General features: G+C 39.2%; 2 protein-coding genes across 2 annotated transcripts in view; both read right to left on the bottom strand.

Annotated features, from left to right (window-relative positions):
* Positions 1 to 478: 478 nt before the first annotated feature.
* Positions 479 to 4,983, bottom strand: LOC111655655 (interleukin-21 receptor-like). Its single transcript, XM_023407131.2, has 8 exons — positions 4,894 to 4,983; positions 4,051 to 4,168; positions 3,757 to 3,926; positions 3,354 to 3,505; positions 3,100 to 3,265; positions 2,630 to 2,726; positions 2,413 to 2,497; positions 479 to 1,835 (listed from the first exon to the last, which is right to left on the bottom strand). Exons 1-8 carry the CDS (start codon positions 4,961 to 4,963, stop codon positions 1,344 to 1,346), a joined length of 1,350 nt encoding a protein of 449 aa, XP_023262899.2. The 5' UTR covers positions 4,964 to 4,983; the 3' UTR covers positions 479 to 1,343.
* Positions 4,984 to 8,938: 3,955 nt separating this feature from the next.
* LOC111655683 (uncharacterized) overlaps positions 8,939 to 12,808 on the bottom strand; it is a 10,680-nt gene continuing 6,810 nt past the window's right edge. The window contains exon 9 of the mRNA XM_023407168.2: positions 8,939 to 10,906. Coding sequence (XP_023262936.1) covers positions 10,127 to 10,906 — 780 coding nt within the window. The 3' untranslated portion in view covers positions 8,939 to 10,126. The remainder of the gene's footprint in view (positions 10,907 to 12,808) is intronic.

Genomic DNA, 12,808 nt, shown 5'->3' with positions numbered 1-12,808 from the left:
AATGCTGTTCACTCCGTCAGTGGTTCTTGGTGAGGTCTTGGGAGTTCCCAGCAAGAAGGGGAATATATTATTTTCAATATAATTCCATTCATAAGTAACACAAACACAGGATGTATGCCGATCAGTTACAAACACGTTCTGTAAGAACGATCTGTTGGATTGTATGGCCATTTTAGAGGCTACATATTTCTCTGTTTCCAAGGTCAAGAATAGACTTTGAAGCTTGGGGTACTTTGTAGGATTTATGGAAATGGAGTGTATTTTTTATGATTATTTTAAAACAGCCCAGTCCAACACACTGAGTGATAGTTACACACATTATGAACATAAATGAAAGATTTAATAGATTTCTACTGACCCGAAGCATAAACTCTCCATATGTATGGGTATGTCTCAAACAATTATTCCTTAATTTCTTCTTAATCGGGCCTATAGTATTTTACTAATAATAATGAAACAAATAATAGAGAAATAAATATTGGAATATTGGAATTAAACTTTATTGATCACCTTAGGGAAATACTATACATCATGAGCATCTGCTACATCCTGTTTATTTTAGGAGCAGTTGGCCTCTCAATAACCCTGTAGTTTCCACCGCACCCTTGATCAATACCAGCAATTGAACAATTGAAAGATGGATGATGGCCCAGCAAATAACTAAAGCATTTCTCTCAAGCAAATTAAAAAAAGCAAAAAAAAAAGAAAAGAAGCAAGGTTGCTCTCTTCTTCATTAAAAGCTGGAGGCAACATAAAACACACATGATGTTTGAACAAGAGCAAACAAAATAGTATTTTAATACAGATAAATTCCCAATAAAGCTGCTATCATTTACATGTTTTTCTGTTTCTGTTGTCAGACATAAGAACAGCTTTGAAACAGTGACTGAGCATTAAGCCTGAATCTTAACAACAGTCACTTCCAAGCCATTTCCAAGCTGCTGCTCTGCTGCTAAAATCCTGATTTTATAACCACAACATTATCTATAAAAATCACCATATATATATATATATATATAAGTTATAGACAACAGCTGTGCTGTGATTTGGGCAGCTTTCTCTTGTGAAATGCTCAGTCAGAGAGAAAGTTACAAGCTCATTCACATGCACTGCCTTGTGGTCAGCATAGACAGGTGTGCCTGCGGAGGGGAATACAGGTGACTCTCTTTTACGGAAAGTAGCTAAGTTTGTCACCAGGTGCTTTTTAGGATGCAAATATACAGCCATTGTGATCAGTGTCATCAGTCTGGTGAATTTCTCTTTCTCCAAACCAACTGACAGGATCGTTTCTTATTCTTAGCTCTCATCCTCTCGCTGGGAATCAGATGGAACATTTGGGTTCTTCATTTGGTCACTAAAACAGGAACAACACCTTCTGCTGTTTTGTTGAGAATGCAGTAATCAGTACTGAAACATGGTGGTGAACTCTCATTAACAGGACTGTTGGGTAAACTGCACTCTAGGCTTTGGGTCAGGTCCTCACAACTGCAACCAGAGTCGGTACGGCTAATCTCTAAGAAAGTTTGAGGTGGAGAGGGAAAAACTTGTACTTCTCCATTACCTAAGCCCCAGACAGAGCAAGGGAGCTGAGTGTAAGAAGTGTTCCCTGGGCAGACCATAGTCATAGGATTCAAAGTCTCATGTGTCTCAGGTAATCCAACATATGAGCTTTGACACTGACTGAATGCCAGTTTTGGTGCTGAAGGGTTGTGGGAGTCCTGGTCCTCTTCTGGATCCTTGGTGATGGGTTTCGGCACAACAACCACAGCGTTGGTAATCATGTTCTCCTCAGTTTTGTATGTTAATGCAAATTTGCCTTGAGGTGAAAACCATTCCTGTAAATTCAGTAGCATGGGGATAGATGAGGTGTGATGAAGTCGCATGACTTACTTGTATTGTAGCACATCTTGCACAACATACACAAACGTAGTGTTAAACCTAACCCCCTCAGGATTAATTGTAATGACTTTGGTGATTGTTTTGATGAATTTTTATACAGGTCAAAAATGAAAATTTCCCCAATGCTTTGTTGTATGAACAAACACCTGCTAGCATGGCAAGTATCACACCTGCTTAGCATAAACATTGCTATTCGAGCATGTTAGCATGCTAACTTTGACATTTAGAACAGCTTCATGTTTAGATTTTGAGGAATTTATTACTTATGTGTTGTGCTTTGTTTTGTGTCCTGCATTATGTTATAGCCCTTATGTGTAATTCTGTTCATATAGTAAAGCAGAATTGAAACTCAACAAAATGACAACCAAAATATCCCTGATGGCGACTGTTGTCAACAGACACCTGGACTACATTTCATTGAATGTTATCATCACAACCTGAGTTACTTCACTTTCCTAAAAATCAGACAATAAGACTGAGAATGGACGAGAGGACATCTTCCTACCACCTCACCTGCAGATTGCCTTCATGATGTTGAAAGAGAGGTTGAAAGAAAGGGGCTGGTGATGGTGTGTGGGACAGAGTTTTTATCTTCATCCTGTTGTACAAATTCATGAAAGATCAGAAAGATCAAATCTCATCTCACAATCATTATCCAGAGCAGATTACATCTGTTATGACAAGTTTAAATTTCCCCTTTCACCAACATTTCAAAGAGCAGATGAGTTACCTCGCAGTTGGACTGTAGAATACAAACAGCAGAGCTCCAACAACCAAACACACTGGGCCCAAAGATCTGGTCAAAATGACTAATAGACTTCCTTGTTCTGAGAAAGAGTCATGAAATAAGGCAGAATTAGTGAGTCATACTACAGAGTTGACTGTAAAACTATTAGGTGGCTGATGCTTATGAGTTATAACTACTATTCTACGAAGGTGGTGTGAAAAAAAGGTAGCAAGTGAGACATTTTTTTTAGGTCTTATAGAATCTGTTATTCATACAGTAGTCTATACAATAATATACAATACTTGTTCATGATGATACTGACATACACGTAATTCAGAGACAATAAGACCTCACACACAGTGCAGGCCAGGAGGAAGCAGACTTTACATACACCTGTACACCAGCACATGCGCTGGTATCATTGTTAGTCAGAGCCATGAAGCCTTTGTACTAAAAAAAAAGTGGCATTTTACCTGCTCGTGCTTCAGTTTTCCAGCAGGTCGTTGTACTCCATTTACTCCAAAATCCTTTATAACCTAAATCTTCTAGAGGTTTTGATCTCACTTTAATGCAATATGTAGCATCTGCATCAAGTTGTGATCTTGGGATGGATTCAAACTGCAGTCTTGATTTGAGAGTCTGGGGAAACAATAAACCAATCATTGTTAGATCTTATTACGGCGAAACAAGTTATCAAAGTATGGATATTTATGACAGTGAATCTTACTTGGCTCCAACTGCTTTGAGATTTTTGAATTAAGAGTTCGTAGTCCAGGTATTTACCGATGTACATCTCAGTTTCATACCCACTTGCCCAAGTGATGTTGAAATGCTCTGGTGTCGGTTGGGCCTTAACATCATACGGGGACGTCAGCTGAACTGATCACAAACATTGATTGAATCATATTTACATATATGTAAATCCATACAGTACACTTTGCAGAGACATTAACCTACCTAACAGTTGTTGTTCAGTCTCTCTCCTGAACAATAAAACACACTTCTTTGATATCATAATACCCTTATATTCTTTTCTGGGTGCCAAACACACACCTGTAGACACAGCTGCAAACACACACGATCTGTCAGACACATACGATCAGTACGAAGTAAAATGAATTCATACTTACTGTTCTGTAATGGCACAAAACCCTTTGTTAGAGATTGACAGCCAGATTGATTACAAACTTCTATGGTATAATTATAGAGACTATTAAATCCATATTGCTTCAGGACTTTACAGACACAGCTGTAAGTGTGATTCATCAGCACAAGTGGACAAATGTAATTTTCGGACGTCCTAAGGGAAATAAAAACAATAACAGAACAATAACATGTTTGCATCATGTGCCACAAACACAAACATTAATGTCTGTATGAGTAATAATCATTGATTCATATAATTCTGCAATTAGTGCAATTACCAAATATAAGTGAAATTCAGGCTGTAGTTGGCGTTGGACGGTCCCCCAGGATCACCAGTGATGTTCAAGACGCAGGTAATCGTGTCCTTGAACGTACTGATACATGAATATCCATCAACTACACATGTGGGAAGAAAAGATTGATGTCATGCAGATTTGGAGACGATGAATGATATTTCTAAAAAGGAAAGACTTCAGATTCTAAAGTATAAGTAAAGATGATACAATACAAAAAATACTCCACAACAAAATCTGCAGAAAAGAGTCCCCTGTCAGTGTTATGCTGTTATATAGGTAGCTTCTTACAGGTGGAGCTACTTAATTACTTTGCATACAGTTAGGTAGTTTAGACCCGTGGTTCACAATCCAGGGGTCGGACCCCGTGTGCAGGGTCAGAGGATAAATCTGAGAGGCAGTGAAATGATTAAAGGCAACTCATATATGCAACAGATATATGCAGGTAAGTAAATATTACAAGGTTTCTCTTGAATGTATAAGTATACACAGAACAAAAGTACTGAGGTACAGTACTTCAGTAAATGTTACTTTCCACTACTAGGGTAGTAAAAATATTACTCAAATGTTTCAGGCAATGCTAACCAGAAGATGTGAATTGCTACTTGACATTTCTAATCTACTGTAAAACATTTCCCTTGAACCTCCCACTGTGGTTGATAACTGGAATGTGTGACCGACCCATGTGCACAAATACTTGTACAAAGGGGAAGAAGGTCACACAAATCCAGACCACAAGATGAGTTATGCTATAAGCTGCCTTATTAAAGGCGCTCCCAAAAATATCTCAGAGAAAAGCATCTCTGTATCCAGACAAGTAAACAGTACCTCTGAAGCAGCTGGTCACTGCGAAGATGCTGGAGCACCAACACACGAACAGGAGCTGCGGACACTTCATGTTTCCATAGAGATGAGTATCACTCTGTGGATATGAATAAAACATTTCTTCTTTCAATGTCTTATTATACTGTATATAATAAGACATTAGATACAAAACATTTATCAATCCAGTCTACACTAACATTCACCTGTGAGAGGACTAAGACAAATACACAAAAATTCACAAATATAACAATTTAGCTTAAGTTTCCATTATTTGAAAAATAAGACAAAAAAATGTCACAGGTGCTCTGATGTGCTGTCATTGGAAAAATGCTATTACCTTGGGGGCTGCCCTGGTGCTGTTGCTGTCTCCGAGACTGAATGAGATGGAACTGAGGTTTAGTTTATCAACAGTTGTATCACAGGAAGTCGAACCTCTTTACGTCACAAGTTTCTTTTTCTTTTCTGGTCTCATTCTGTGCATGTGCTCTTGCCTCTGTTCATAGCGCCTGTTAAACAATTGAGGCTCTTTTAGACCAGCTTTTGTTTTGTTTTTTTAATTTGATATAGAATGCAGTATTGTGATTAATCACATTTAAATAATCTTTTCATGTCACTGTGGGTTATACTATTTTGTTGTGGTGGATTATAATTATATTAAAATTTTTATTGCAGGTTTTTAAGAATTAACTGTCAAAAAAACTTTTATTTTTGTGATCACAGTACCAGGCTTCAGCTTCTCGACTGGGGGGGGGGGTCATTCTTCCAAAGTGGCAAAGAACGCTGTGTAACTTCCAAAATCTCCCATACTGTGATACTGAATGTTTGACTGGGTTGTGATCTTGTGACTGTAAAGCACCTGATTCATATGATTTTTATACTCATCAAGGATAAAACTTAGATAATTATACATGAATATACCCCTGCTGGTCCGACAGTCACAACGAATGGTTAGCTTCATGCTGAGGGGTTACTCAGTGTTGTTTTAGCAGGTGAGGAGCATATCTGAAATCAAGCTTTTTTCTGTCTGCTGTTGGAAAAACCTGGAAAAACCTATTTAAGAGCTTTACTTCATCTTGCTTGGAGAGATGTAACTTTGAACTCAGGAAAAATGCACTAAATCATCTTCAGCTGGCTCAAAATGCAGCTGCTCTGCTCTCCACTGAAATCATGAGAAAAGAATATTCATCATGACCCTTTAAGGTGTTAAGTCCAGAGAGTACGAAGGTGCACACTTTGGTCAGCAGAAAGATCTCTTCTAACAGTTTCCAAGTTTAGACCTGCAGCCAAAGGAGGTTTGTTGTTATAGCCGTGGCCGCGGGAACCAGGGGGCTGAGAGCATAATGTCCTTGTAGTGTAAACATAACCACTTCTACTCTGCCTCAGCATGACTTCTTACCTGGACTCTAACCATTCTCACTCCACATGCCGAACCCTAATCGATCCAACCAGCGGGGCAAAGATCATCAGCCAATCAGAGGCAGTGTAGGGCGGGTCCTGTCAACTGTAAAGGAGCGTTTGTAAGTTTACATCCGGCTGCTGTAACATTGATAGCTAATGGAAGGATAAAGGGAAAGGGGAACCGGCAGCTAAAGAGAGCACAGCTGAAGTCCAGCCTTCCCAGGAGAGAGAGCAGCTCCACCAGCATCGATTTCGCTTGGTTGTAGTTTTTCCCCGAGGACGGAGACTGTCGCCGCAGGCACCCGCCGGACTACCAGCGTTAGCACCGCCCACCACTAAGGACCCCTGCGGCTAACAGGTGTCAGCCTCGGGTTGACTTGGCAGGTAAAGGAAACCTCTTCAACCACTAAACTTTAATCTTCCGGCCAGACGTTTTGGGAAAGAAACTTTCAGCCGTGCATTTACAGCAACTTCGCTAAATGGAAGTGGCTTCATCACGGACCTTCTCCGCCTTGCATCATGAAAAATGGCCTCGGCAGCACCATGACCCAGAAGAGACAAACTCCCCTCTCCCTGATGCATGTCCACACTGACGTTTTAAACTGAATTGAACATCCTTCCCCCCTGATGAGAGACCTTCCACAACACCTGAGCGCAAGGCCACATTTGGATTATTAACTACTGGAGCACATTGTCTGCAGCTCAAGGTAAGTTATTTGGTTTAAGTTTAATATTCAGTTGTCAATTTCCTTTAACATTACACTGACATATTTTTTTTGGATATGTTCTTATGTGCCTTGCGCAATGGGCTTTTGGACATGTTGGTTACCATAGAGACATGCATTTGATGGTGCAGTAGTGTAAGCTGCCGCCGAGCAGTTTAATATTCAGTTGTCAGTTACTTTTAACATCATATACCTGATATACCTTTCTTGAAATAATGTGCATACTTGGATATGTGCTTGTGTGCCGTGTGTATTGCAATGTTATGGCATCATTGTGAGCTATTTGTGTAATAGCATTACTGAAGCCTTTTCATGGACCTGGCTGCTTTTGTTGTTACTGCTGCTTCTTTGGTGTGTGCGTTGTAGTACTGTTGTACTGTACTGTTGTGTGTATGTTGTATGTGTATGGGATGGGGTAAAATGCTCCTCCTACTACAGCACCCCAAACTTAAAACATTGTCCCGCGGCCCTGGTTATAGCGCTTAAACTGTACAATCAATTGCTTTTCACAATCTTCACCACTATCTCTGAATAATTCTTTGAAACTCCAGTGAAAAATTTACTTTTTTAAACTTGTTTTTAACTGACCTTTATCTCTAGGACTTTTCATTTTATGTCATTTTATTACTGTCTATGTGCTTTGTTTAAGCACTTTTTTAAGCAAAATTATTATTATTATTAAATGTTCATGTCAGAAGTGGTTTCATAGATATTTCTACTTGATAGAACATCAACCTACCTTTTAAAAACCAAATGGCTATCACAAGGTTTTGTGCTTGATCCCATTATTTAAAATCTACATAAACAATATTACTATTCCAACACAGACTTTCAAAATCAACTTTTATGCAGATGATACAATCTCGTGTACACAGGGTTTTTCTCCAATTCCAACCATGAAAGTAAATCTAAAACCTAAAACTTGTACTGAATGCTGATAAGACAAAAAAGTGTTTTATTCTCAGGAACCTGTGATTCTATGTTACATCTTCCTACTGTCCATACACTTAATAGTACTTACACTGAAGTTGTTCACTCTTTTAAATATCTGTGAATTTCATTAGTAGTAGTGTTACATTGAAACCTCATGTGGAACAACTGGCACAGAATCTGAATGAAGACCTCTGGACACTCTCACACTAAACACACATGTGGCAAGCTTCAGATGGTTGATCATTATTAATATCATTTATTGATTCTACAATTATGTCCTCATTGTTGATGTGCAAAACCCACAAAATAATAATCTAGAATTACTGCCTCACGATTGTATGCAGTTTACATCCATGTCTGTCCAGACTAATATAATATACTGTACGTAGTGAAGACTTTGAAAGAATTTAATAAAAGGTATTTATTGTATTTTTTTGGCTTTCAAGGTTCAAGGTGGACAACCAAGATTACTGTCACCAAGTCAGTATCCGACCAAATGTGAAATATGGTCACTATCTCCCTCTCTGTTCCAGAGTTACGGCGCTGAATAATGGCCAGGAAAGTGTTTTTGCAGAACATTATGACGTCACAGGGTTGCTAGAATATCATCTCTTAGTATTTTTTTCTTTTTTTCCTTTTTTGTCTAAAAGTTTAAATTGCAAGTGTTGAATAAACAAAGTGTTTTAGCTCTCTTATCCTGACCGTTGAAATTACACTGCATGTGGCATCACAGGATACAGTGATGCACAGTGGTGTATGTGCAGCCTTAGATACCAAAAAACTTTTGCATGAGATAAAGGGGAAGACAGAAAGAGGCCAGATTGAGAGACAACATGCATTAACAGGAGAGAAAATGATGATCTGCATAAAATTCAAAACACATAACTGGAAATCTGTTATCAGCCTTAATGCTGACATTAAGCACTTTCTCATTGTAATGCAGCACAGAGCCAATATCATATCATACATGTCACTGTTCTTACAGACTGCACTCTGTGTGAATACAGATTTTATTTACATGATCAAAAATGATTATTAACTGGATTGTGTGGAAAGTGTAGACAGAAACAGGTAGGCTGGTGTAGGATGGAGAAACAGACTTTAAAAAGCAACTGTGTGAGGCCTTAGCTGGCAGGGAAACTCAGGATATGGAAAGTAAATGATACACACTTCCCCCTCCCACTACAGGACCCATCAGGAGCCCTTTCAGTAGGAAAAATCCACCCTCAGACACTCACTGTTTGATATTATCAGTTCAAGATAATCATCAAAACCTGATAAATATGTACCTTGACACAATTTAAATATATCATGATGTAATGTCATAAACAAATTTGTCAAGAATAGGAAAAAAATACATAACATTGGCCCAGAGCAGCTAAAAACCAATCCATTTTTTCAGTGTTTTTTAGCTTCGAGTTTTCCAGGAGAATGGTAAAATATCACGGTTGCACTTCCTTAGTTGTGCATGTACAGTAACTTAATAAATGGCATTTGGTGAAAGACAACAAATGCCCTCTGATGAATGAGGTCAATGTTTCTACAAGTTTCTACTTTGTTCCAGTTTGCTTTTTACTGACATTGCACAAAACAGGATGGATGGTTACAGTGGTTACAGACAAAATGCATATACAAGGAAAACAAACATTATCAGACATCTTGATAAGGCAGCAGGCATGCTAAGGCTGCAGCACAGGCTAATGAAGCATGCATGACCATGAGAGTATGAAGCTGTAAATACAGTGACAAAAGACATTCTCCAGCAGTATGAACCAAAGCAGTGTGCAACGTTTTGATCCTGTGTTGCATGTGAAGTCTATGAAGTGTTCCATCAGAATAAAATATAATTTTTACTATGATCTATTAATAAATAGATACATTTAAAATTTGTTTTGATGAATTATGTTAGCGTAAAAGACAATTAGAAAAAGAGAAGATTATTACATTGGCACACTCTTTGAATGGTCTTTCAAAAGCAAAATTCAGACAAAGGAACATGACTATTTACATACAAAGTAAAAAGTGCACAGATCAACATTTCAAGATGAACAAGACATACAGGATTATGTGCTGACCGGACAACTTGAACTGTAATTCAAATATCTTTTGTGAAAATGTCAACGACGTCCCCATGTTTTAAACTACAAGCTTTAATTGTGTCATTAAACCAGCAGCGATAATCACTGTGTTTCCCGTAGTTCATTCTGTGCATTGCTGGAGTCCTCCTGAATAGTGTTACATATCATCCACTGCTTGACGTAGTTAGAATTTAAGTTTTGGTGCTCATGAAATAAATCCGAGTCTATGTTTTCTCCTGTGTTTGAGTCCGAGGCCCCAGGGCTGCTGCACTCTACAAAGCCACTGTCAATGGTGTCCAAGTCCACGTGGGGGTAGCCGTCTTCTGACTGCTCGTTTGAGGCGAACGAGTCGAGTGATAGCCTCTCTGGTTCATGAAACTGGGCATGTGGCTGAAAGTTCATATTTTCCACTGATAACTCATTGGATATTTGGTTCTCATGCTGTGGTAATACACCACTTTGTCTGTCCATGCTGGACAGCTGTGGTCCCCCTAAATCATAGCCAGCGTGCGCTCTGTTGTCTTCCTCAAATGAACCAAAGCTTTCTCCGTCTTGGAAACTCCTGAGGGTGTTCACGGAGCTCTGTGACATGACCTCCTCCTCGAACTCTTCTCCGGACAGGGTTACAGTATGGATGGAGATGTGTCCCTCAGAGTGGCTGGTGCCCTGCGAACTGTCCCGGTCCTGGAAGTGCAGCAGCAAGTTGCTGTGAGGCTGCAGCATATGGAGGAAGTGACCACCTTTTTTGGTCTCATGGTCCTCGCTGTAGCTTTGCTTCTCGTTGTTCCACTGGAGGATGTCGTGCTGCTTCTCGCTCATCGGCTGAACGTGTGAGTCGATCTTTAGGTAATCGTACTCGTTGAATACAGGCTTCACCCACTCCTTCAAAAGAGCAAATGGAAGACATTAACATGGAGTACTGGCCTAAATAAATGTTAACACCGGCCTGTGAATCTTTAAAGGAATAGTTTGACATTTTGCACTTCTTCCTTTCATTCCACTCTAAAACTCTTTAAGCAGCCGTCCCCAACCTTTTCCAACTCATGGCCCACTTGAGAATCTAAAGAATATTTACAACAAATTTCACAACTTTCAGCAGGATCTAAATATTGATAGTAGCTACTATTGCACCAGACCATACTTGTACATATATGCTCACATGGCAAACCTGATGGAGGCAAGTTTAGTACAGATACAACATGATACTACAATGAGGGAAATAACACGAGTTGTCAAAGTAAATTCATTATTTGTAATTATGATCAGTTTCAGAATGTCTCTTTCATGAGTAAGTTTCAGGAAAAATACGATTTTCTTACGTCACATAGAAAATATTGACATTTTAGTCATTCAACAATCACTATTTTTAGCTATTTTCCAATACGTGGAAAGACAGAAACTCTAGAAGAGAGTAAAAGGAGCACACATGAATGTTCCCACACTACGTATATAATATGTTGTGCTCATTTAAGAAATAATGCTAGGTACAATTGTGTTTTTGACTGTAATGCACTCTCTTCACAAATGTACGTGGCTCTACAGCAGCTCATTCATGTAACAGGCAGGTAAATCTTCTGCAGCCAGCCTGTAGCCTCCATGCAGCGAGGTGATGCCCAGATAAGAATGAATCAGTCTCTTGACGCAAAGATCACCACATCCTGAGGTACAAAGCTCATCGAGCATCACGGTGTCGTCTCTGATCCGCTGAGAAAACACAATCAGCCTGCACCACAAGACAGAGATAGTGCAGGCAAACTAGACCAGCGACTTCTGGTTTGGTTTTTCACAGCGAACCTGGCGACATGATATACAGCACCAAACAAACAAAAACATACACCTGGTGAGAGCCATCTGAAGAGCAACAAGGATCGCACTACAGAGCTTCACACCTGTCATAAAGCACTTCACACTACAGACGTTTGTTTCACTCACACTTTCACACTGGACTACCACTGCACCAGATTTCGGATGATGTAATATAGATTCAAGATGATGTAACGTAAGCGTGCCATTTGTATTTGTATTTGAATTCGATGAATTTGAGACTGCAGTATTCACATACTCATACAGAAGAATGTGAATATAAACTACATACTGTGCACAGTACACTGTATAATGTACTGTACAAGTTACCTCCTTTTAGGAAGCTACTTTTTATGATGAAGGACTGGGGGCAGATTGAGTGTTAATTGGGGTATTTGAAAGTACAAAACATTAGGCCGAAGTCTGACTCTGCCATCAATATAGGGTTGTCACGATACCAAATTTCTGTTTCGATACCGATACCAATATGTATTTCGATACTTTTCGATACTTTTTGTAAAAAATATTTCATTATATTATGTATTGCCTTAATGGGTTATTTAAATATTTAAAGAATGTAATTACATTTTTAAAAATATATTTTTTAATGTATTTATTAACCATGGACATGTTTTAGCTACTACTGGGCTGGGAGGGGCTTTGTACTTCTTTCATTGACATTACAGTGCAGTGAACAGGTGAACAACATTATCACCTGTCGTTCTTGACTGAAGTCTCGGAACAAGTCCGCATGGTTGTCCTTTAAATGTTTGGACAGGTTTGAAGTGTTGGCTCCTTCTGCGAGACACACTTTGTAGCGTCGCTTGCACTGCGGTGCCTCTGGGTTCAGTGGCTCGCCTTTATCGTTCGGTTTGAACCCGAAATATTTCCACACCGAACTTCGGGCCCCATTTTAACCACAAGTTCGGGCTTTTCTGCAGCTGCCATCTCTATCTACTGTATTTTCTTCAACCCGCTCCG

This window comes from Seriola lalandi, unplaced genomic scaffold, assembly GCF_002814215.2.
Source record: "Seriola lalandi dorsalis isolate HSWRI2012SDOR001 ecotype SW California unplaced genomic scaffold, Sedor1 jcf7180002054330, whole genome shotgun sequence".
NCBI lineage: Eukaryota > Metazoa > Chordata > Actinopteri > Carangiformes > Carangidae > Seriola > Seriola lalandi.
This window is presented reverse-complemented; position numbering and strand designations above follow the sequence as displayed.

What these genes read in the sequence shown, in the direction of transcription:
- LOC111655655 (XM_023407131.2), bottom strand. Translation starts at nt 4,963, where the DNA reads ATGAAGTGTCCGCAGCTCCTGTTCGTGTGTTGGTGCTCCAGCATCTTC. An exon ending in TTTTGTGCCATTACAGAACA is followed by an intron (nt 3,506 to 3,756) that starts GTAAGTATGAAT and finishes GTTTGTGATCAG; the next exon opens with TTCAGCTGACGTCCCCGTAT. An exon ending in CTCAAAGCAGTTGGAGCCAA is followed by an intron (nt 3,266 to 3,353) that starts GTAAGATTCACT and finishes TTGTTTCCCCAG; the next exon opens with ACTCTCAAATCAAGACTGCA.